At 41.2% G+C, this 26,190-nt stretch overlaps 2 protein-coding genes across 2 annotated transcripts; one reads left to right on the top strand and one right to left on the bottom strand.

The window, feature by feature from the left end:
- The first annotated feature begins 1,267 nt into the window (after nucleotides 1-1,267).
- Nucleotides 1,268-13,196, top strand: LOC124252792. The gene is made up of 3 exons (XM_046686457.1): nucleotides 1,268-1,352; nucleotides 12,064-12,504; nucleotides 12,839-13,196. Exons 1-3 carry the CDS (start codon nucleotides 1,271-1,273, stop codon nucleotides 13,003-13,005), a joined length of 690 nt encoding a protein of 229 aa, XP_046542413.1. The 5' UTR covers nucleotides 1,268-1,270; the 3' UTR covers nucleotides 13,006-13,196.
- Nucleotides 13,197-15,901: 2,705 nt separating this feature from the next.
- Nucleotides 15,902-20,125, bottom strand: LOC124252778 (multimerin-2-like). The gene is made up of 3 exons (XM_046686435.1): nucleotides 19,990-20,125; nucleotides 17,557-18,375; nucleotides 15,902-16,299 (listed from the first exon to the last, which is right to left on the bottom strand). Exons 1-3 carry the CDS (start codon nucleotides 20,123-20,125, stop codon nucleotides 15,902-15,904), a joined length of 1,353 nt encoding a protein of 450 aa, XP_046542391.1.
- Nucleotides 20,126-26,190: the final 6,065 nt, after the last annotated feature.

The following is a 26,190-nucleotide window of genomic DNA, read 5'->3' as shown; positions in this document are numbered from 1 at the left end:
GTGCTGATCACTTGATCGTCTGGTCCACACTCGATTATTTACAGATTGTCGCCATATAGCTGGTATATTGCTGAGTGCGGCGTAAAACAACACACCAAACCAAACAAAAACAAACCAAGAAAACAAACTTACCAACGTCCTGTATGACTTGTGATAGCGACTTGGTGTTGCCTGTGACTGTGACTGCACACGTGACATGCTACGCTGCAAATCAGCAACATCAGAGATCGTGGAAGCGATGTTACTTTGTGCTGTGTGTCACTATTTGAAGAGCTTGTTGAACATTGCGCATATTAACAGAAGTTAGGTTTATTTCATTCTGAAGTCTTTCAAGCTGTTTCCATGCATTTTGTTGCACTTCCTCTGTGGACACCATCTCCCGGACCCCAAACAGCAACTGGTCTGTAATCACTTTGAGAAACGATGAGGTATTCAGGATGAACGCCTTTTCTTCAGTCTTCACACCGTATAGGGTTGTGTTTACTCGGTGTAGATGGTTATCTAAAGCCGAAACACTTGACTGCAGTGTATTAACCTGTATAGTGTTCTGCTTGATATTGCGACTCATTGCATCCATCCACTGTAGTATGCATTCAGTTTATCCTGTTTCATGTCTGAGAGGTGTAATAGGTTGAATATGAGACACCAGCACTAGCGCCGTAATTACTGCAAGAGTACACACGAATGCTGAAAAACGTTATCGGTGTCTTTATGTAGGCAAAGTCTTGCTCTTGTCTTGAATCCAGAATACTGTAGGAAGGTGGGGAAATTGGATGTTTCCAGTTGATACAACTGTTTTCACATATGTCGACATCGTAAACATGTGCATCTTTAACAAGTGCATCTACCACAACTTCTCACTGATTTATCAATTAGAAAATGAGATGTCACCCAGAATAACCAATTTCAACTTTCACGAAGTTCCTTGTTTAGATGTTGTAAGCAAGTTTCAGACAGTTTCAAGTTTGTTTTAAGAATTAGGAAAAGGGGAGACAAACACGTGGTTTCATTTCTTCACCTCATCAACATTTTGTCGCTGTAAGGCAACGGTTGCGTTTCATAGATTACATGTGTTCTGCGTAATAGACTTTGTAGATCCACTGTATTATTGTTATCAAATCTAAAATATGTCATTTACATGCAACAATCGCATTGCAGCTGAACAAATGATCAAAGGACAATGTCCGTGATTTGCTGATGTAAGCAAAGTTGAAGCGACCATATATTCAGGACTGATCACAAGACCATGTCAGAATTGCCCATCTAACAAATGATGCAGCAAGTGAGTTTCGCGCAGTGTGAACGTCGGGGAAAGATGCACGTCTTCATCTTCCTTGTGCTGATCTTCACAGGTAAGTGTTTATGTCATGTTCTGACTGTTGTTTGAATCATTGGTGTTATCACATGTTATCAATACTTTGGCAGTTACTATGTACATGAAAGGTAAGTTTCAAGTGTTCCATGTTAAACAAATCGAAATTACTGTCACAGCAAGGTGTCTAACCTGGACACGCGGTCAACATGTTAACATGCCAACACAGACAGAGACTGAACAATATTCTGCATAAAAGCAATACGGTATAATGAACTGGAAAATATGACATTACCATTATTAGGAATATACACGGCTTCCGAAGTCTGACACTTTCAGACAAAAAGTTCATGGTGAAATATTAATTTTGAGAGAATGTTTGTGCATAGTCGAAAGAAAGTAAACATGCACCATATTCCAAAAAGAATAGTAACTTGCCTTGAATTAATAAAATTCCGTGTTGGTCACACTAACAATAGGATTCGAGAACATTGAAATAATTAGGTGTTGGTGGAAACACGCGTAGTTGGTTTCGGGTTGATTTGTCCACTAGTTTCAGAGGTTCAGGTCCATTTGTTTGTTGGTTTCTGAGGAGCTGATATTACCAAGGACATGTCTTTTTGACATCATAGTCCATGAGGTCTGTGAAGATCCGTGTTACAATTGGTATTCAACCCATGCTTGTCGTAAGAGGCGACTAATGGGTCTTGTGGCCAGACTCGTTGATTCGGTTGACACATGTCATCGTATCCCAGTTGCGTGATTGATGCTCATGATGTTGATCACTGGCATTTCGACCTCATATGGCATAATGGACTATTTTTAAGTTATGTGTAATGGGTGTGAAAGGCAAAATGTGGCAGCCCCTATACCAAAGCTACACATTAAGTTCTGCTTTTGTTCAATATTGTTGCTTAAAATCAAATGAATATTCTATACAACAAGGTGTCGGACAAGGAAGGGTCTTGCCCTCCTGGGGTTTTTTTCCCACTTTTATCAGTGACTTAATCTGTGAACTTAGAACCTTAAACAATGGTATTCGCATATGCGGTATTGATATCCATTGTATTTTATTGGCTGATGACACTACACTTGCTTCTACTTCTCCTAAATGTCTACAGTCGTCACTTGACACTGTGTTTAGCTATGCTTGTAAGTGGCGGCTTACATATAACGTTTCAAAGAGTACTTGCATTATATTCCGTAAATCTAAGAAAGGGCAAGGTGATTTTTATTTCAAATTTGGCGAAACAGATTTTGCAATAAGTGATAGTGTCAAATATGGAGACATCATGCTTTCCTCTGATTTATCCTCCAAATCTAGACTGTATGCATATTGTCAAAAAACACGACAATCTGCAAACTCCCTAAGCAATCTCGACTTAAACAGTAAAGATCTCCATCCTACCTCCAGTGTAAAAATATGGAGGAGGATGATTCTCCCCACCAGCTTCTATGGGTCTGTACTTTTACCTATTCTGCATGATAAAGACTATAAATTGGTCGAAAGCACGCAAAGATACTTTGCCAGATGTATTCAGGGCTTTGGCAAACGTTTTTCATCTGCCTCGGTGCTAGGAAATCTTGGTATGTGGAGTATGGATGGCTACATAGATAAATGTCGACTTTTATTTCTTGGTAGACTATGCAACAGCCAATGCAACTCCTCCTTTAAGGATTTTGTCTGTGCCCAATTAGCCACATTTCAAAATAAAACAACAGTGTCACATAGTATATGCGACACGCTTCTACAAACCATCCTAAAGTACAATCTGTTTAAATATGGGAGTGACTATCTTGAAATTGGGAAGTTTCCATGTAAATCCTCATGGCGTAAAATAGTTATTAACTGTGTTAATGAAACTGAAACTGTACGATGGGCTACTCAAGTCTGTGTGAGACAGGATATGTCCAGACACCACCTAGCCCACTGTACCTTTGGTGAACATAGATTATATTTTTTTATTTGTGTCACCACAATATAGATAGATCTTACAATTTTGTGTACAAATCAATTCTCGAGCAAAATGTTCAAAATACTGTGAACTCTGTTGAAAGACACTGTAATGACTATGACTGCCATATAATTCTACATTGTCAACATTATATGTACAACAGGAATCAGATCTCTTCCAACCTTTTAGAAATATGTCTGTACAAATAGAATTACTGCCAGAAGATGAAATGCTGTCTCTCTTTTCTAGATGTGAAATACTTGTTACTGAACACATAGATGAAATGTTATGGAGATGTATGATTGTCCTATTTTGTAAATATGTGTATTCCATGGTATCCTCGCTCAAGTGTGTATTTTAGATCCTTCCTTGCCTTTGCTCTGCATATGGTGTTGTGAATATTTGATGTATATATGAATATGATCTTCGGATTGAACTAAAGATGTTCATTCATTCATTCATGCTCACGATGTTGATCACTGGCTTCTCTGGTCCAGTTTCGATTATTGACAGACCGCCACCATATCACTGAGTTCGGTGTTAAACAACATACAAACAATCTAGTAGCTTACCATGAGATGCTCAGTCACACGCAAACACACATTCTCCAGATTTATTGCTAAACAAGGTAATGGCCTGGCAAATAAAAAGACCACACATCCAATAAGGATAATAAGTAGAGATCATGGCATTGGCACAATTGTAATAATACAAATTATGAATCGGATGGTCACTGTGTTGTGATTTACTGAAATGTGTCATGCCCAGTGTATTATCTGTGAGTAGAAAGGTCAAACTTGCAATATCACATACAAATTAACGTACGTGAACTTAAATGTCTTTTGAAGGATACATATGAAGCCATATCATTACAGACTGAATATGGCTAGCATACATGAATAGCAGATTGATAGTTTATTTGATGGTAGTTTCACAGCGTGCCGTTATTGCCTCGCTTTTGAGACGATAGCGCCCATAGTCATCAAACATATTGAGATACTTATCCACGTACCCATATTGTCAGCAAGCACGCGCAATCTGAGAGACTGATTCAGATGACAACTGATGAAAGGGTCAGGTCCTTGCTTTCAAATTACAGTTGATGATTTGCGTCATATTTCTGTGTGTGGCTTGACCAGTCGTCTAACCCACTCAGCTTGCTGCACATCGCTTTCGGCTGTGGGAGTCGTGCCAATTGACACACATCAGAGGGGTACACAAACTCCTTGGTCTGGACTACCAGTTGTCCTACTTCCACTTTTGTCGAAGTCGCGGTTGCGACTTTGTGATTAGGTGCCTGACTCTGGGAATGTGGATTCGAATGGGAGTGAGTGAGTGAGTTAAACTTTATAGTCACATCGGCAATATTTCAGCCATATTGTGACTTGAAAAGTTATAAATTAACAATAAACACAATTAAATTATAAAACACCTGTCGACAAAGGACAATAAAATAACTAGATTATCACAGGAATAAACTTAAGACAAGAAATTGAATCTAAAATATTTTAACTATAAGATAAAGTTACCCCATTGTCACACGAGAGGTTCGTCTAGATACAACACGGTTTGTCCTGGCTTTTGATTGACAGGCGTAGGGCACGAGATGTCACTACGCCTGTCAATCAAAAGCCAGGGCAAATCGTGTTGTAACTAGACGAACCTCGAGTCGTGGGTGGGGTAACAGACTTGTACCATGAGATTTCGGCGGTGTGTTTAAAACAAAGTGGCGGGAAAATGAGTGCACTATATGACGTCATGAATATCATGTCATACGCGCCATCTTAGGTCGTTCAAGTTTACAAAAATTAATTCTCAACCATGGAGGACGTGGAAACAACTTTCATACCCAGCAGTGATAGTGTGAATGAGCGGAATGATGGAATTGATGATATTACACTTTCCCAAGTTGGTGAGGCGATGGAGTTGAATTTAAAGTTTGAGGACCTAACTTTATCCCAGTCTTTGAAAATTTACGAAGTGAATGGAAGCGACCAAATTGGCCTGGATGTTGGATTATTTGATCTTCAATTCGACCCGTTTTCTGAAGAAAATAGGCCTGATGACATTACTAATCCTGTTGATCCACCCGCTCAAACTGAACGATTTGCGAAAATCGTATTAGAAGACGATATTTTGCAACGCATAGCTGATGCTGAAAGTAAGAACACTCGAAATAACACGAAGTTGGCGATGTGTGTTTTCGACCAATGGCGAGGATTCCGACAAGATATTTGTGTGCCGCCGATGTAAACAACTATCTGTCCAGGTTCGTGTTGGAAGCGCGAAAGGTAGATGATTCAGAATATCCACCCAAAACCCTCTATCTCTTAGGTGCCGGTTTGCTACGTCGCATGCGGGAAATGGGAAACATCAGCGTTAACTTTTTGGATACGAAAAGTCTAGCGTGTCAGCGTTTCCGACAATTTCTGAGTGCCGAGATGCGAAGATTAACAGCAAAAGGTATCGGCACCACTGTTAAACAAGCTGAACCCATTAGCGAAGAAACCGAGAAAACTTTATGGGATAAAGAATTGCTTGGGGATAAAACCAGCCAAAGTCTCCCGAACAGAGTGTTCTTCTACAACTAAACTTTTGGGATTCCGAGCCTGTGATTGAACATAGACGCCTACAAGCTAATCACATTTTGGTCGGGACTGATCAGATGGGACCATATATCGAATTTCGTGGAACTACAGCCAAAAATTACGCTGGAGGTTTAGCACACCGGACAGTCGCCGCAAAAGTATTGCGTCGCCACTGCACTGCAGACTTACCATGCCTGTATGAACTGTAATGTATCCAAGATTGACACAGTGGGCCGTTTTACAGGAGACCCCTTTCGGCTAAAGGAAATGACAACATTCGATTTTCAAGTCAGGTGATTGGTGTCAACAAATATGTGCACTTCCGCTGGTATTCCTGGCTACTTCACAAACCACTCCGGGAAATGCACGTGTGCTACACGTAGGAAGAGGGAGTAGAAGAGCAGGAAATAATGCGAATAACCGGGCACAGAAGCGCTGAGGCAGTGAGAAAATACAAGCGACCGTCACAGTCTATGTTGTCAGCCATTGAAAACAAACTGGATCCACCTCTTGCACCTAAACGAATGAAAACGGAGCCCTCTGCCACTGTCAACGCATCTATCCACTCCATCTATTGTGTATCAAAACTGCATCTTTAACTTTAAATTCCAGATTGAAAACAATCAGAGGAACTTGTGTATCCGAACTGTTTCCTTAAATTTCAATTCAAGATTGAAAACAATCTAAATGTTTATTTCTTTGCTCTTTTTGTAGTTTATAATACAAATGTTTTAAAATGATGGGGTTTTTTCCCAAATAAATTTGTCAACATTGTACTTGTTTTTATGTTCTACAATGTATCTCAACTTCCTTCTGGCGAAACCTGTTTACGATGACGTCATAGTTTCGGCACACGAAAGGGGACGGAGCAAGCATTATCCAGTGAGAATCAGTAGGGCAAAACGATGGGCAACATCCAAGAGACCTCCGCAAAGCCATGGTACAAATGACAATACAAAATAAAAACAGGCTATAAATTGCCAACAACTGAAGGTAGATCACCATACTAGGGACCATGGGGACTTACAGTACATGTGCTTCCTGCATGGGCCCTAGCTGGATTTACATTATCCCTTCGATCAGCTGTTAGCAATTTAGACACGTCTAGCCATACATTCAAAATACACATATTCTACGATTGAAAAAGTGGAGAGTTTAAATTTACTTTGAATGTTTTGGGACTTACGTACGGAAGCGTCCTAGTGCCACAGTCAGAATTCTTTTTATCTCCTAATTAGGGTGATACTATCTCCTAATTAGGACTTAATATCTCCTAGTTAGGTGATACTATCTCCTTTATTAGGTGATACTATCTCCTAATTAGGACTTAATATCTCCTAATTAGGTGATACTATCTCCTAATTAGGACTTAATATCTCCTAATTAGGACTTAGCTATCTCTTAATTAGGTGATACTATCTCCTAATTAGGTGATACTATCTCCTAATTAGGACTTAATATCTCCTAATTAGGACATAGCTATCTCCTAATAAGGTGATGCTATCTCCTAATTAGGACTTAGTATCTCCTAATTAGGGACTTAATATCTCCTAATTAGGACTTAAGGATCTTAAAAATATGTATGAAAAAGTCAACCAAAAGTCATTCACTTCTTCTGTTTGGGTTTAGCATCTTGGATGAAGTTATTGATGAAAGCATATGCATTTGTTTCACGTTGGACATGCAGTATTCAGAAATTGTGTCTTGTTTGGCCCATGTAAATGGCATCATTATCAGCATAAAGCCTTTGAAAAGGAAATCAAAACGACTGAAACTGTGTAGGCGAAGACATACTAGTGAAAGAGGTAGAAGAGGTAGAAGAACCAGTGATTACACAGTGCCATTTAGAAAGTGGTCAGATGTAACCTATGTTATATATGGGATTACACTTTCTTAGAAAAGTACAAATTCTAGTTCTTTTGTCGGGTTGAGTCCCATCCGGGTTTCGAACCCACACCCTCAGAGTCAGGCACCTAATCGCCAGCGGTGGCTGGAAGTCGCGGTGGGTGAGCCGGCTGACTTTGTGTGCTGGCGATCGGATGGCTGGCGATTGGATGCCATCCCTGATGGGACTCAACCCAACAAAAGTACTAGAATGGTACTTTACTAAGAAAGTGTTATCCCAAATATAACATATGTTATAGAAGAATCAGGACAAATATGTGGTTACAAGCTTATGCATCTGAAATGCATACAAGGGGATTCACTGTCAGTCAAGACACGGTGCGTCTTTGCTGCATTTAGTAGTGGTAGAAATAAGAGTACCAGAACACCCAACGCCAATGACCTCACCTGTTCATTACTATTTATCCACAGTATCGCATAATCCATATAATCTATGAGGATCAACAGTCACATTTTTCAGATCGTCATGTAAGCATGCCTTATCATATAAACACAGTCCTTACTGTCCTACGAATCTGTAACAGGCTACATACATACATCTTCCCAACTGAACAGAAAGCTGTCCCAGGTTTATACATAGTTTTATATATTGTGTAATGTTTGTCCACTTGTATCCACAATAATATATTTCGAGTCTTAGCCTGTGCATACACGCCTGGCTATGTACAACAGACGTGACCTGTATAACTAGGGTCAGTGGGTTAGTAGGCCTACCTTCAAATCGTCTTGCACAACTATATTGTAAACCATGTTTATAAAACAAACAAAACGTTATCACTACGTTTTACAGTCATTTTACACGTGCAATCACAGCAATTAATTTAATAGTAGTTCCATTAGCATTTCCCATATTACCCCATTTTATGCACTGATATTTGGTCGTCTCTCCTTCAATGACAAGCGATATCTTCCCGAAGATGGTGTAACCAGTCTGGCCTATGGTCAATTGAGAATCAGAGAAGAGCCAATGAATGGAGGTATGAATCGCCCAGAACCTTGTTGTTCTGTCACTGACCTTTTGAGGAGAAACATCAAGATGGATATCTGTTCTTCGTGTGGAAATACTTATACATGGTCTTATGATTTGACTGACTTGACTGACTGAGTTTGGTTTTACGCCGCTTTTAGCAATTTTCCAGCAACATCATGGCAGGGGACACCAGAAATGGGCTTCACACATTGTACCCATGAGGGGATTCGAACCCGGGTCTTTGGAGTGACGAGCAAACGCTTTAACCACTAGGCTACCCCACCGCCCCTATGATTTGAAGAGACACATGAGAGTCAAACATTCAGATGAATGCCAAAATGTGGTTCCACTGACGCTGACGACGCAGACGCAGCCACAGCAGCAGCAGCCACAGCCACAGCACCACCACCACCACACACACAAATACATACCACCACACACCACCACACACACCACCATCACCACCACATACCACCATCACCATCACCCACCACCACCCACCACCACATACCAAAACACACCACCATCACCACCACACACCACCACACCACCACACCACCACCCACCACATACCACCACACACCACCACACCACCACCCACCACCATCAGCACCATCACCCACCACACACCACACCACCACACCACCACACCACCACCACCCACCACATACCACCACACCCACCACACACCACCACACCACCACCCACCACCATCACCCAACATCACCATCATCACCCACCACCATCACCACCACATACCACCAGACACCACCACATGGTAGAGAGATGTGTAAAGTGTATTTGTATATTTCAAAGAGACATCTGTATATAGATTGTAAAGGGTGGCTTAGGGAGGCTCTCCCTACCCATGTCCATTCTGCATGCACGGGGATATTAAATATTGTGTATAGAAGTTGTATGTTGTCATTGTTTATTTTCGGCTCTATAAATTTGCATTTGTGCAGGCATGTGTCATTACACAAACGGACGGCTTGAGTTTTTTTTTCAACATGGCGTCGGTCATGCTATAGAGGAAACAAGGGGGATTCCCCTAGTGACGTCATTTGTGTGGTAGCCTCTCACATTCAGGGGCTGCCCGTTCTCCTATAATACATGCAGTTGGGTGTTCTTGTACTCTCATTTCTGCCACTACTAAATGCACCAAATGCACCATGTCTTGACTGATAATGAATCCCTCTTGTATGCATTTCAGATGCATAAGCTTGTAAGCACACATTTGTCCTGATTCTTCTACCTCTTTCACTCACGGTCCCTCGCCGTGATATTGCTGGAATATTGCTAAAAGCGGCGTAAAACCATACTCACTCACTCCACTTTCACTACTGAACATAGCAACTTCTGCCATATCACTATTATGTCTTCGCCTAAACAGATTCAGTCGTTTTGATTTCCTTTTCAAAGGCTTTATGCTGATAATGATGCCATTTACATGGGCCAAAAACAAGACACAATTTCTGAATACTGCATGTCCAACATGAAACAAATGTATGTTTTCATCCATGACTTCATCCAAGATGCTAAACCCAAACAGAAGAAGTGAATTAGAGATAGCTATGTCCTAATTAGGAGATATTAAGTCCCTAATTAGGAGATAGTATCACCTAATTAGGAGATAGCTAAGTCCTAGTGGGACTTAATATCTCTAATGAGATAGTATCACCTAATTAGGAGATAAAAAAATTCTGACTGTATGACATCAACTGGGATGCGACAGAATTATAAACTTCCAGTGACGTCACGCTATTATCTCGTCAGGTTCTCCGTTTAATAATAACAATAACTTTGTCTTGCTATCACTGAATGCAATCGTAAAATATCACCATTTTGAAAACTTTCAGTACATAGTTCCGATACCTGGTTTTGAACCCGCAATCCTTAGCTTACTAGTTTGTCGGTTTTATCCACTACGCTACGAAGGATTGCTGTGAAGTATGAGATTGTTTGTCAGTATGAACCATGTGTTCCTCACCACACGGGTAGTCCGGGCAGCGCGAGTGCAGGACATTGGTAACGCGTGCAGAGCACGTGCATTGCGCGTGGAAGGCAAGGTGAGCGCCGCCAGTCGCATCCCAGTTGATTTCACCAGTAAATACGAAATATTAAAATTATATCTAAAGTATATCTTCGGTCGGTTCATAAGTTGGCTCAAAACCTCGGAGTCGGTTTTTCTAGAAAACGTAAGCCCTTGGCCTCGGGAAATCAGGTCGGGCCTGTCAGCCCTCGCCAATTTCCCTCTGCCGCGGTCTTACTTTTCCAAACAAAACCTCGGAGTTGGTTTTGATCCTTTACACAGAAGACAGAACCTGAAGGTTAACGGATCCGATGTTTCTGTCCAGCAAATGTAATGTCAAGCTGTTCGGTCCTGTGGTGTAAACAGAAGACAGAACCTGAAGATACAAGGAGCAGATGTTTCTGTCCAGCAAATGTAATGTCAAGCTGTTCGGTCCTGGGGTGTAAACAGAAGACAGAACCTGAAGGTTAACGCAGCCATATTGGCCCATGAGCCACTGTCTTTAATTATGGGACGTCATCGTTGATATATTTGCAATATAATGTGAAGTGGAAAAAACCTTCTTCTAACGTACGCCACTGGGACCGCACCATTATACATTCACGAGGAAGGGCGTGGCCAGCCTGCTGACTTTGCCATCAGGCACCGTTAGGGTCAAAGTGTTGGCCAAACAAAACTCCTGTTCCTGGTACCAAAGTCATTTCCTCTGACGACACAGAGCTCAACCAACGGCAACGTATTGGTCTCATACGACAAGCAATATGGTGCTGGGGAATCATTCGGACGTCCCGTGTTCCCATGTGTTATTTTTACTTGTATCACGTGACGAGGTCAATATATAACTTGCATATGCATGTATTTGACAAGGGTGTTAGCTGTAGGTGAGGATATGCCAATTGATAGTGATTTATTAGCACATTTTGCAGTGAGAATAGAATTTCAAAATCGAAATTTCTAACACTCATGGACATGGTGTTGTCATGCGTATTCCGAATGTACAAATACTAAGTGAGTGAGTGAGTGGTTGTACGCCGCATTTAGCTATATTCCAGCAATATCACGGCGGGGGAAAACCAGAAATGGGCTTCACACATTGGACCAATGTGGGGAAGTACAGATGTTAAGTGGGTTTTAGAAAAAGGGGATGGACCAGCGTAAGTTTGTATGAAGCCAATAACGGAACAGAGCTATTGCTTCATACACATATTTTAATCTCCGAGTTCATGTCCGGGGTGGATTGTATTTGTTACGTACCTTATTGTATATCAATCCTTATTGACCTTCCTCATGTTTTGTTTCAGGTGATCGAATCCACGCTGACGTGTTTCAAACCGCAAGAACTGACAGCACTGTAAAGCTGACAGAGGTGGATGGGGAGACGGTTTTCAGCTCGGATTCCCTGTTGTTTGACGTGAAGAGTTGCAGTAAAGTGCAGCTCTGCATTAACATAGATTACGATAGGGTAGTCATAGACATTTATCCAAACAAGACATCTCATATGAAGCTCTGTGAGTCCGGCTTCAATGATTACTGCACTGGGGAGATGTTGGCTTTGTCCGGAGACGCGTGTGACGACTACACACCACTATGGGTGCAGGTTTCATTTTCTGAAATCACTATCGGCGAAGGTTGCGAAGTTGGAGAATTCGGTCTGTGGTCAACCTTTTCTTTTGTTCTCGCAATGATTGACAGCATTGAAAGCATCGAAATATCTTCAGTAGATAATGCATGGTGGCGACTTGGTAAGAATCTCGTTTCTCAAATATATTACCCAAGAACAAAACTAAAGGCCAAACTAATCCGTTAACCAGTTAAAATAAATCCTGACGTAAACCTTCAGTTATTGTAACATTAGTTGAAAAGTGATGATTGAGGTGAATAGTGACAAACATATGGCCCTTTATGGGTTGTCAGTTAATAGATAAGTGTAGGCTTACTTGTCTCATATTTAACACTGCTCAAAGCTCTATTGCAGATGTATAAGGTACGTAAACCCCAGACAAAACAATAATGAATAACATTAGTCCTTGTTGAGATTTGAAGACTTGTTTGCTTCAATATACTGATTAACAACAGGAAAATCTTCATGTCAACCTGTGACCACACCAGCTACTACCACCACAACTTTGACAACGCATCCTGCAACAACGCCCGCTACGGCACCTGAAGCGACGCCCGAAGCGACGTCCGAATCACCCGGATCCTTGACAAATGGTGCAAAGATGAATGAAACAATGCTTTAGAACGTGGACATGGGACGATCTGCCGGAGTTGTCAGCAGCAACTCCATCACTGGGATGACCATCGTTGTTACGTATGTATTGTGTGGTCAGCTCCCTGGCATTGAGTGTGAGAACATCGTAATCATTTACATTGATTTTATAGTCGATATTCTTTCATGTCTAACCACGAACAACTCATATCACGGTAAAGAACTGGCGTCTGACGAGCGAACGCTTTAACCACTGGGCTGCCCCACCGACCCACATTGTAAAGGAAACAGCTGGGTCACTATTATTTCGAATAATGAGTTAGTTTTATTTATTTTATATATTCGGTACTATGCCAACATGTAGATTTACCTAAATTCTGGTTGATGATCTGCCCCAACCTGGCAGACCCTTGTAAACACATTGTGTATTTTTTTATCATGAATTAAAATGTTGTAAAAGGAGAGTTAGTTAGAGGACCTCAAACGTAACAGTATTCGAAGTCTTTTCGAAAACTAATGAGTTAGTTGCGTGAATTTGCGTGCACATATCACATTAGGAAATTTTCTGCAGATGTTACTGCCATATAGACAGCTTTGTGGTAGATCCAGTACGATGTATGAGGAAAGGCCATTAGAACAAAAGTGTGTGCAGCCCAAAGATAAACTTAAATTAAATGCTCGAATGCATGCATGATGGACGTGCATCTCGATTCAATGTTGTGTTTGTGCGAACTCATCCCTTTCCACAAGGTTTTAAAACCACAATCTCAAATGTACAGGCTGTGTTCTCCTCAGACTTGACAATATTTAAAACAAAATAGGTTCAAATACTCCATTGATACTTAAATGTCATTTCCAATATAACGACGATTCTTTTGCCTTTCAGTATTATTATTTTTGTTCATTTTTAGTGTTGAGACCTACCCGGGATTCCAACCCACACTCTCAGACTGAGGCACCTAATCGCCACCACTTTATTTATCATACAAGAACATTCTTATGATTTTCGATTGTTCTTGCATTGACAGCTATGGAAAAATAAATAATCAAAAACATCACGAAAGTTGTACTGGCGAGAGACAGTATCTTGTTTATTCTATCTTTCTTAAGTTCTTATGTCATATCGAGTCGCATTTTTAGAATTGGAAATGATTAGTCTTTAGACTTGCTTTCTGTGATACGTTGCTCAAGTTTTACTGTCCTTTGTGACAGATATTTATCATATATACTAACTTTATTCTCGTCACTATATGCCTGAAATATTGCCGGTGTGACGTTAAATTGTAACTCACTCACTCACTCTTTCCTTCTTAAACAAGTACTGTATTGGCAAAGCAAAAGAATACATGCGGAAAACTGATATCATACTCTATGGTATGGGTATAATGATGCCAGAGCACCCTAAACACAGACATAAAGGGCAGTACTAGTTGATTTTAGGAAGACAATAACAATATAATTAACAAATGCTGGTCATGGGTGTATGTGATACCACTTTCCAGTGCGACTTCAGTTATGTTAATATTAGTTACACAGTGTTTTGAAAGGGTATCCGGAACTAAGACCCTTGTAACTTCCGTATTTCCTGAGGCGCAACAACAACATTCAATCATAGGCAGAATTATTCGTAACTACTCGCCTCTTTCCGTGACCTACAACAGTGTATGAAATAGCCAGACAACTGGGCTGGTAACTTCAAAAACTTACCAGCCCAGAAGAGATTTAACAAATAGGCAGTGCCAGTGACACGTTATCTGAATTATTTTTTTCACCCGTCCATCGGGCTGGCTAAAAATTAGACGGTCCGGCAGAAATCTTCTCGGCGGTCAGAGCAAGAAGACTCTCGTAAGGGCCATCCAAACCAATTCCAATCGCAAAAACGCATTTGAAGATGGCGGTCCTGTTGAACTTTGAAACTTCGCTAACATGCTACAATTTTAACATAAAAACTTTGATCTAAGGGATCCGCAACTTTCAACACTGAAACATATTTACAAAGGGAATGACTGTATTGCTGTTTTGCCCACGGTAAATAGGATATTCTAGGAGCCATGTTTGGAAATTCAGAGTTATCTCTACTTGATAATAGTACTAGACTATTTTCATCTTTATGCCCGTTTGCGCTTAGACAGGGCCCAGTCGTAAACATGCCCACGAGAGGGGAACGAGACGCCATCCGGCCTGCAAAAATGACACGAGTAGTTACGAATGCGGCAGAATGAGACGCAAAATATTTCTCCATGATTTTTCCTGAACGGTCATAAAGGGAGATAACTCGGGATGGCTTAGTTTATGGTAAAAAATATCGAATTTGAGGTTTTGATAAACGACAAGTGAAATACAGAAACATTTTACATATTGCATATATACTAACAAACAAATAACAAATTATGGCAACAATTTTATTACTCTGTTTATACTCATTATTGTATACGCCAACTCTAAAATTTCGAAGCGATCAGCCGTTTGGCAGCCACATTCAATCTAAGGTCAAGGTCATTCGTACAACCCCGTGTAGTGTGTCACATAACATATTTGACGGGGTGTACGGTCCGTACACCCTGGCAAATCCGCCTACATGGTTTGGTATGCTTTGGCTATTGACCAATCAGAATTCGACAAATTTATCTTAAGGGTAAAATGCAAAATATATGCTCAAATCAACTGTACTTACCACTTAGAACATTTCGTCAAAACTGCGCACTACCTTCCTTCTAAGAACTGTCGTCATTAGCTACTAACATAAACACTTCTTGAAGCCTACGAAACTGCATTGTACTCGTACATATTCACTTGGAAAAGAAAGGGAAACTATTGAGTATGAAAACCAATAATACCTCAAGTTACAGGGAAAAAACGGTAATATTTATCATGCCATAGCATGCGTGGGCAAGTCCCTTGCACATTTATCCTTGAATGTGAGTCGCTTAATCCACGGACACCAAGAACCCACCAAATGATGATGCTGAAGAACTCTTTTCCACTTTCATTGATTGGGTTGTTTCGACCCACACCTGTTCTCCCTTGCGGAGTGGAGCGACAGAAAATGCAGCAGTATGGTCGCTGCCCGTCTTCGCCGTCCCAAACCCGATAATATTTGATCCCGTCTTCATAATATGGATGTAAGTACCGAACGTGTTGGATACCTTCAGGGATAGATTGGTGTAGAACATATAGGTTCCAGAAACTGGTGCGGTGAACTTTCCTGTGTTGTCGTCGTAGCAAGAGTTGACGTTGTAGATGGTGAAGTCAAAGACAAGCGGAGTTCCGATGGCTGTATCGGGTGGGCTTTCTGTACGGAAGGCAACGGTTCTTGTCTTTGACGCTACACAATTGAAAGAAACATTTAACAAAGGACACCTTTTGCCATGCATGTACAGTTTGGGCTAACTCTCAATATGATTCATCCAAACAAGGTCTGTTGTCAAGGAGATTTCAACTTGTAAATGTTTCCCTTCGTAGTAAGGGAGTGAAGCTATTTAATCAACCAGACTGTATGAGAGTTGACAAGATCAAATCAAATCCAGTACCTTTGTGTGTGTGTGTGTGTGTGTGTGTGTGTGTGTGTGTGTGTGTGTGTGTGTGTGTGTGTGTGTGTGTGCGTGTGTGTGTGTGTGTGTGTGTGTGTGCCTAAATATCTCTCGTGAACATCAATAAAAACACACTTTAATGCGCTTAACGCATACAGTATCCAGTTGGCAGTGAGGTTTACAGGCGGTACATAACTAATTAGCATGTGCAGTTCCGCACACATTTGCGTAATTTACATGTTCTATGATATAATTAAAGCAGCATACTGTCATACTATTAATTATGCTGCTTAAAATATTCTTTGGTCCTAATTTCTACTAATAAACCTGCTTGGTACCACAACAGACGTCCCGCGCGAGAGTGGAGACTTCACTTAAAATCCGGCCAGTTATTGTTAATTGCCATAAACTAAAACCGGATAAAAGTACCGGGAAGTTGTTCCAAAATGAAAAAAAAGATGCAACACACGAAGAAGACTTCCACCATACATTATTCAGTTATATAGATGGCATTTCAATTTTTTTTTTTTTTTTATAGTATCATCAAGGTTGCCATAAGCAATGGACCTATAGTTTGAGCAATAGCATTTGTTTATTTAACGCCAGACTAGAAATATATTCCAGCTATATATCAGTGTATGAATAATCCAATCTGGACCGAACGACCCAGTGTCGACATCATCGTTAGTCGCCTCATACGACAAGTCTGGGTTCCTGAAGACCAATTTTAAACCCAATCTTCACTGACGCTATATACAATAATATGTGTATGCCCAACACCGCTCTCTATTTTGTGGTCTTATCAACATCATAATTGTCGCGCAAGTTATCAAGACAGCAGTCATGCAAGTTTCAGTATTATTAAGTTGCAAATACACAGGCTGACACATGTATTCCATTTGCATAGATTGATGCTCGTGATGTTGATCACTGGATTGTCTGGTCCACACTCGATTATTTACAGACTGTTGCCATATAGCTGGTATATTGCTGAGTGCGGCGTAAAACAAAACACCAAACCAAACAAAAACAAACCAAGAAAACAAACTTACCAACGTCCTGTATGACTTGTGATAGCGACTTGGTGTTGCCTTGTGACTGTGACTGCACACGTGACATGCTACGCTGCAAATCAGCAACATCAGCGATCGTGGACGTGATGTTACTTTGCGCTGTGTGTAGATTATCCGTGACCATGTGAAGAGCCTGTTGAACATTGCGCACATCAACAGAAGTTTGGTTCATTTCATTCTGAAGTCTTTCCAGCTGTTTCGACGCATTTTGTTGCACTTCCTTTGTGGACACCATTTCCCGGACCCCAAACAACAACTGGTCTGTAATCACTTTGAGAGACGATGAGGTATTCAGGATGAACGCCTCTTCTTCAGTCTTGACATCATACAGGGTAGTATTTACTCGGTGCAGATGGTTATCTAAAGCCGAAACACTTGACTGCAGTGTATTAACCTGTACAGTGTTCAGCTTGATATTGTGACCCATTGCATCCATCGTTAGGTTCAACAGAAAGTTAGCATTAAGTTTATCCTGTTTCATGTCTCTCAGTTCAGACTTCACTTGGTTCAATTCATTCGCTGACAGCTTCAGTTCAGCCTTCAGTGATGCCACTTCATCCTTCAGAGAGGACATTTCAGCACTTGCCAGTTGTCGCAGTGATTTGCTTGTTTGTAAGTCTGTTTGGGTGTTCCGTAGGTCCGTCTTTGCGGATTGTAGCTCTGTTTTGGTACTTTCCAGATCCTGTTTTGTTACCTGTAGATCTGTTTTCAGTTGACTTGTGGTCGTCTGAAGGTTTGTCATTGACTGTTCAAGCAGGACTACATGACTCAATACACTGGAGAGATCAGCAGTGCCATCTGGTTTTGTCAGAGGTAAAATTAGTCCAGAGAAAGAGGGAGGAAGCAAAATAAACAAGAACAAGTTCGTCATAAACATTTTAACCTGTAGCGTTGTAAGACACTGATCAACACCGAGGCAGTTCTTACAGATATCTTGAATTTAAAGATAACTGAATTCAGACAGATCGCCCACAGTCTATATTTAGCATTAATAAGAAGCCTGGAAGGCCAGACATGTGATAGCGCACCTTGAAGAAATAGTCCAGGATTTTATCTATTGCTTACTCAGAACCCTGACACTTGATGTACGTATGTTCCAGATTATTCCTTCAATTCTAACACAGAAATAGACGCATGAATTAGAAATGTTATGGTTGCTAGATGCGGGGTGAAACAACTGTAAACATTTGTATGCAACATTGTCCACGTGGAAAACAGATGTTTCAATATTATTTCAATTTCTTTACCACTTTGTTTGATTTTAGAAAGGAAACTAGACAAGATGCCTACTCATTCCAGAGAAAGCAACATCAATCGTAAAATGTTCATTGAGTTTTCCATATGGTCATTCTCTTTTTAAATAACTGTGCCTGTCAGATGTTCACTCTAATATCTTTTAATAGCTTACATTACATACGGTTTTCCATTGGATCATGGAACTGATGTCATAAGTATATGAGTGAGTGAGTGAGTTTCTTCACGGGTACATAAGTATATGAAAGACATATATTTCTTAAAATGACTTCAACCCTGACGGACAACTTTAAGATTCCCTCACCGACAACATACAGAAGCTTTGTTTCTTTCATCTTGAGCTCAGTGTTTTCACATGCAATGGGCATAACCACTGGATTGACAGCGACGAAATTTAGTATTTTGAGATGGTGTCATACAAAAATATTTTCTGTTTTCTCACCAGATATTTGTATGTATATATATAAGTGTAACTGGCAGATATGTGAACATCTGTGGATAATTTCATCTGAAAACGTCCAATCAACAACAACATCAGTGAATCAACAACATCAAACAAGGGAGGGGTCACTTGCGCTCAAAATCGTGTGTGTCCACCGTAGACTGTAAGACATGCTCGCAGCCTCCGGCCGGGCATGGAAAGACACACATTTCTCAGGATAAGCTGTGGGATGGTATGCCAGTGATTTTGAAGGGTTCATCAACTGTCCTTGGTGGCACAAGTTGATTTCGAACTCGCCATCCAAGTTCATCCCACAGATGCTCGAATGGGTTCATGGGGATAATGAAGGCCAGTCCACCGCACATTCTCATTATTCAAAACGTCCCTTGTTACCCTGGCTACATGGGGACGTGCATTAACATGCTGAAACACAAATTGGTTACGACCGCTATGTTGATCCGTCATTGTGAGTACAGCCAGACGAAGGATATTGTCCACATAACGTTTAGCATTCAGATTGCCGTTAACCACTACCATCTGGGATCTGAAGTTGGCATTGATAGCATACCAGATCAAGACACCACCCCCTCCAAAGCGATCATGTTCAAGGACACAGTTTGGCGCACGTCTTTCTCCTCGACGTCGATAAATCCGTTGACGTCCATCTGCAAAGGATACGTTAAACATGGATTCATCTGACAAAAATGGCATCTAGCCATGGCCTGTTGCCAAGATTGGCCCCATTAGCTCCCCATTGCTGTCTGGCAAGTCTGTGGCGATGCAATAAGGTTTGACCACGGTACGGGCGAGGCGTCTCTGCACCGACGTTGCCTTGTCCCAATTGTCCTCCATGCCGTATCAGCAGCTGTTTGGAACCGATTTCGCAAGTGTGAAACTCGGATATTGCGGTCCTGTCGAGCTGTCGTCACAGGTGGTGCACCAGGTCGCGGACGATCAGCAACACTTCCGGTAGCCCGAAAACGTTGTCTGAGTCGACTTACAGTGGATGGATGCACATTAAAGTGCCTGGCAATCATCACGTCTGAAGCGCCTTGGTGACCATACCGATAGCCTGATTCCTTTCGTCTTGCGTCCAGCGTGGCATCTCAAAGTGATTGAGTTTCACAATTCTTTGTGCTTTCAAAGGGCCTGGGTGCAGGTAATGCACGTGCACAACGTGTTTCTTGAATGTGGTTGTGTTTACGAGAAATGTCAAAGGTTCAGTTTTAAGCATCGAAGTTCATGTGAGAGGAATGCTCGGGTACTCGAACTCGAAATGGGTCAGAATAACAGCCTTTTATCCCTACATCCACTGTATCGCAGGAAACAAATCTTCAATAGAACTTTTGTAAGTTCCAGGACAACAAATACCAATTGCGTTTATAATGGCTTTCAGTATAGCCGTATATCCTTCTAAAATGATTTCTTTTAATACCAATGTGGTTTTTATGACATAGCTATGGTATCAACCTTATTATATTTCTCTGTCAACAAGTGTTTAATATTTATAACCAACTTGTTATCATCGCGATATGGCTTTAATATTTAACTCACTCACTCACTCACTCACTCTCCCCAGATATGCCCAATGTGGATAGATTACTATGAAGCATCACAGCTTCAGTGCCTTGACACATATGATACCACGTGGCATTCCGTGGGTCTTGATATAAGGAAACAATCTACACTAAATGACAGGTTATTTGTTACAATCTAATGGGTTGTAAATACATTCACTTTAAGGCATTTATATGCAAACTTAGTAATGACATCGACTGACCCGAAGTAATTAAATTAGAATGATGTCCTTTATTTTTGTTCATCGATTCAATAGAACAATAATGGTGTCTAAGTCATATTCCAGTTTTTAGATCCGTAAATTTATGGAATAAAATGATTCCAAAACTTAATTACTGTTTGGCTTGCTTCAATAGTCATTTAATGTATTTGATTCAACTGCCTAATCTGGCACTTATTAAGTTATAATTTTCTTTCGACCACAATGGATATGCTTTAGGTTAGGTCGGCTAGTCAAGTAATACAAAATATCTGTACATATATACACAATATCTTGTTGACAAGGTACTTTGATTGGCTTACAATGGGCAAGGATATCGCAGGTACTGGACTCGACTTTAGCATACCATCTCTCATATGCTTGTCTTCGACTTCAATACAATCTGGACGGTTGGGTAGCCTAGTAGTTAAAACGTTCGCTCGTCACGCCGAAGACCCGGGTTTGATTCCAAACATGGGTAGAATGGGTGAAGTCCATTTCTGGTGTCCTGATATTGCTGGACTTCTTCTACAACGAACACACAGGCCAGCTCACCGCAGCTGATTCTGGAACCAAAATGTCCTTACAAATCTATCACTGATGGTGTCCAGCAATAACAACACTTTCATCCAGATAAGGACAACCCGATCCGGCATAATCGCTTCACGACGACGAAGACGGGCAGCGACCATACTGCTGTATTTTCTGTCGCTCCACTCCGCAAGGGAGAACAGGTGTGGGTGGAAACAACCCAATCAATAAAAGTGGAAGAGAGTTCATCATCTTTCGTGGGTTCTTGGTGTCCGTGAACTAAGCAATCACATTTAAGGATAAATATGCAAGGCAATTGCCCACGCGGATTATAGCAGGATAAATATTACAGTTTTCTTGCTATGTAACTTGAGATCTTATTCATTTTAGTACTTAACGTTTCCCTTTATTTTCCATTCTAAGATGCCTAGCGGTTAGAACAATCGAAAAAATAATACATTATCAGATAATAAAGGTATAGTTTTTTGATGACGTAACAATTGAATGACGTTATCCCGTCACTGCGCCATTCTACTGTGCCCCCTCGTAATCGAACCATTTTACATTACGTCACAATGTAAGCGACGTCACGATGCATGTCAGTTGTCATTGTCTCGTACGGCCTCCTACAGTAAACTACACCGTTGCATCCAGTTTCTTGGTTTGCTGTTGCTTGACGCAGCTAACATCACTGGTGGAAACATTACGTTTATGTTTTACGACGGTTAAAATGTGTCATTACGACTCACAAGTTTTCAGTGACACGGTAACGTTCGTAATGTTTACATTCCCACAATGCAATTGTGGAATGTCGCTTGACTACTCAACTTCATCTGGATGTACTGATCTAAACTTACGCTGGTAGTAGAAATGCAACGTTCATATTGCCCCATATGGTTTACGTTAATGACAGATGTAATTAAAATAATTCAGATAAGATATTTAATCCGAACGTAAACCGTCATCAAACTGTTATCATTTGTTTTTTTCTGGTAACCTTCGTCTTAACGTAGGGGACAGACACATCAATAGAACAGCGCGCCAGTTAGCCCTGTGCGAGGATTCTTAATTTAGGTCACCGACACCGTCGTTTGTTTTCTGCCTTAAATTAATCGTAATTATCTTTAGAAAGTATTAAATTTGACATCTTAGAAAAGAAATACAGTTCGCCCTACCACCATGTATAGTGTAATAAAACACTCTTTCGCCCTGAACTATTATAACGCAAGCGTCCCCGTGCTTTAACTATATTAACGTTATAACAGTTCAGGGCAAAAGTGTGTTTTATTACACTATACATGGTGGTAGGGCGAAGTGTATTTCTTAATTGAAAGAACGGGTACACCGCAAACGTTCTTGTGTGTGTTGTTAGTAGTTTGTTGTTTAATGCCGCACTTAGCAATGTTCCAGTTATATGGCTGTAGTCTTAATAATCGAATCTGGACGAGACAATCCAGTTATCAATAGTATGAGCACCGAATTACGCAATTGGATTCGATAGCATGCGCCAACCAAGTCAGCAAACTTGTCCACCCGATCCCATTAGTCGCCTCTTACGACAAGCATGGTAGTTCCATGTTTTCATATAGCTGAAGACCAAATCTAACCCGGATCTTGTATGTTCGGAAACGTCCTTGCCATGCCAAGAAAAAATCAGTGTCAGTACTGTCGTGTTATAAATCAGTTCACAAAACTGTACTTGACATGCTGCAATTCTTAAAGTTTAACCAATTATGACTCATAGCTTTTGAGATATTGTGTGAAGCACGCGCTTTCTTGTGGATGTGCACTCACGTGTGCTAGGGTGTGATCGCTCATTCGGACCAGAATCGTGGAGTTAGGGGGGCACTTAATTAATGCTCCTGTGTATTTAAGCTGAAAGCGTTACATGACGAAAGGTTCATTTTGTGTTTAACCTTGGATATTGATCTCTTGTTAGATTATTTCCGATGTACAGATCATGCAAATTAATTAGACCGTCTCTACGGTCTTGTGACCAAGTCAATGGTCACATATTTTTTTTATATTGAACATGATAACCCGTGTTTTAGAATGTGTATGATTATAGCCTGTTTTTTTAATTGTATATACTATTGTAATGTTAAAATGTGTATATGTATACTGAGTCAAAAAAGAAACTTCACAAAATGTAATTTGAAAAATAATGAATAACTTTTCTCTGATGATACATCTATGCATCCGAAATGGGATCCCTATCTTTCGACCAAATCAGGTATTGCACGTGAAGTCGATCACGTGATCTTCGCATCGAAGTTTTCTTCATATGCACGTGTTTGCATTGGCCTCAAGAATTGAAAAAACACTTTTAAACCACAGTTCTAACGGTTCTTGAAATGCCACGATTGTCAAATGTGCAACGTGAACGTGACGTTGGCATGTTGCAAGCCGGAAGATCAGTTATTGACGTCGCAAGAGCAATGGGATGCAGTCGTCGTACTGTGTATGACTTGCGAGGTCGTCTACAACAAACTGGCACCACTTCTGATCGCCCAAGGTCGGGTCGTCCACGTGTGACGTCACGAGCAGTAGACCGTCAAATCGTCCCACGTCACCTACGTGACAGATTTCTGCCGGCTACACGAACCAGGGCTGAGATGTTTAGAGGTCGACTGTCCTCACAGACCATTTGAAATCGGTTGCGGGCTGCCAATCTCTATTCTCGACGTCCATATCGTGGGCCAATATTGCCGCCGTTTCATCAACGTCAACGTCTGCTGTGGGCCCAACGTCACCTCCGATGGACCCAGAGAGACTGGAATCGAGTCGTCTTTAGCAATGAATCCAGGTTTACCCTCAGATTCGCGGACGGCAGGCATAGAGTCTGGAGACGACGTCGTGAACGGTATGCCCACTGTTGTGTACAGGAAGTCGACAGATTCGGGGGCGGAAGTTGCATGGTGTGGGGTGCTTTCTGCGGGAACAACCGTTCCCGACTTCTGGTCATCCGTGGAAACCTCACAGCTTCTGCTTACCGCGACCAGGTGCTCATCCCTGAACTCGTTCCTTTCATGGCAGCTCATGGCCCAGGTCTACAGTTCCAGCATGATAATGCTCGGCCGCATACCGCGATGTTGACACGAAATGTCCTTCAAAACGCTGGAATCAACGTCATGGACTGGCCATCGAGGTCCCCTGACCTTAATCCAATAGAGCACGTTTGGGATGCACTGAGGAGAAGGCTTCGTGGTCTTAGGAACCAACCTCAGAATTTGCAGGAACTTGGCGCTGCCTTGCAAGAGCAATGGCGCAAAATCCCCAACCACGTGTTCACAAGCATCAGGCAGTCGATGAGGAGACGGTGTTTGGCAGTGGTGAATGCGCGGGGCGGCCATACACGATATTGAACTGAGACATTTCGCATTTTTATTCTTGTGACTTGACAGTCTGTATACCCATGTTTTGGAACGGCGGTGTAGCCTAATGGAACTGATTATGGCACTGTCAGTGTATCGAGTACATCACACAGATCTCAGCAATGAAATAATAACAATTTAACCATCTTACCATCTCTTGTTCTTTTATAGTGCCCTGAAGACAGAATGTGAAGTTTCTTTTTTGACTCAGTATATATTAATAAATGTGAGCGTAACTTCATGTTTGTAATGGACCTGTATACATGTACTGACTTGGCTTCGTCGCTAAATTGCCGAAGTCGCTAAAGTTGATGCAACGTTAAATATTAACTCACTCACTACCACAGTCGGAGAAAGTAGCTGATAAAAGCGGCGTGCAAACTTACTCGATCATCATTTGTCCGAGTTTCAAATCACTATCCGTAGTTAGGTCATCCAGTAATAACTCTACGCTTTATTTTTCACAGCAAATTTTAATTCATAACAAGGCAAACTGACACGATGAATTGACAAGATCAACCGCTAACCATGCACGTTTCTTTCAGAGTGAGTGAGTATGGTTTTACGGCGCTTTTAGCAATATTCCAGCAATATCACGAAGAGGGACACCAGGAATGGGGTTCACACATTGTACTCATGTGGGGGGATTGAACCCGGGCCTATGGTGTGACGCTTTATCCACTAGGCTAACCCGGCGCCCCTAATACTTTAAAAAGGACATCAGCCTGAAAAGGAATATTACCTAGTCTATATCATGGCATTGTTAATGGCATACATTAAATGCTAAAATGACGTCTTTGTTCATTTTTAGAAATATAAGTGAGAAACCTTTCCTATATAATATAGTATATATCTAAGAGCTGTGGGGTAGCCTACAGGTAAACGCGTTCGCTCGTCACGCTGAAGACCAGGGTTCAATTCCCCACATCGTCATAATATGTGAAGCCCATATCTGGTGTAACCCGCCGCGATATTGCTGGCGTAACAATAAAACTCATTCACTCACTCAAACTGGTTCAAATCTTACATGAAGGTTACGTTGCTCATGCATTGTTTAGCGAGTAGTGAGTGAGTAAATGAGTTTAATTGTTATGCCGCTTTTTGTAATACTTCGCCGGGGGGCAACAGAAATGGGTTTCACACATTGTACCCATGTGGGGAATCGAACCCTGGTCTTCGGCGTGACAAGCAAACGCTTTAACCACTAGGCTACCCCACCGCCTCTCGTTGGTAGT

Source organism: Haliotis rubra, unplaced genomic scaffold (assembly GCF_003918875.1).
Source record: "Haliotis rubra isolate DU_JTF1 unplaced genomic scaffold, ASM391887v1 Scf524, whole genome shotgun sequence".
Lineage (NCBI taxonomy): Eukaryota > Metazoa > Mollusca > Gastropoda > Lepetellida > Haliotidae > Haliotis > Haliotis rubra.
Note: the sequence above shows the minus strand (reverse complement) of the source record. Positions and strands in the feature narration are given on the sequence as shown.

Coding starts and splice junctions, on each gene's coding strand:
- LOC124252792 (XM_046686457.1), top strand. CDS start 1,271: ATGATGCAGCAAGTGAGTTTCGCGCAGTGTGAACGTCGGGGAAAGATG. Junction 1,353..12,063: donor CCTTGTGCTGATCTTCACAG/GTAAGTGTTTAT, acceptor GTTTTGTTTCAG/GTGATCGAATCCACGCTGAC. Junction 12,505..12,838: donor TAATGCATGGTGGCGACTTG/GTAAGAATCTCG, acceptor GATTAACAACAG/GAAAATCTTCATGTCAACCT.
- LOC124252778 (XM_046686435.1), bottom strand. CDS start 20,125: ATGGAGGACAATTGGGACAAGGCAACGTCGGTGCAGAGACGCCTCGCC. Junction 18,376..19,989: donor AATCTTGGCAACAGGCCATG/GCTAGATGCCAT, acceptor TGACAAAACCAG/ATGGCACTGCTGATCTCTCC. Junction 16,300..17,556: donor ACAAGTCATACAGGACGTTG/GTAAGTTTGTTT, acceptor TCAATTGTGTAG/CGTCAAAGACAAGAACCGTT.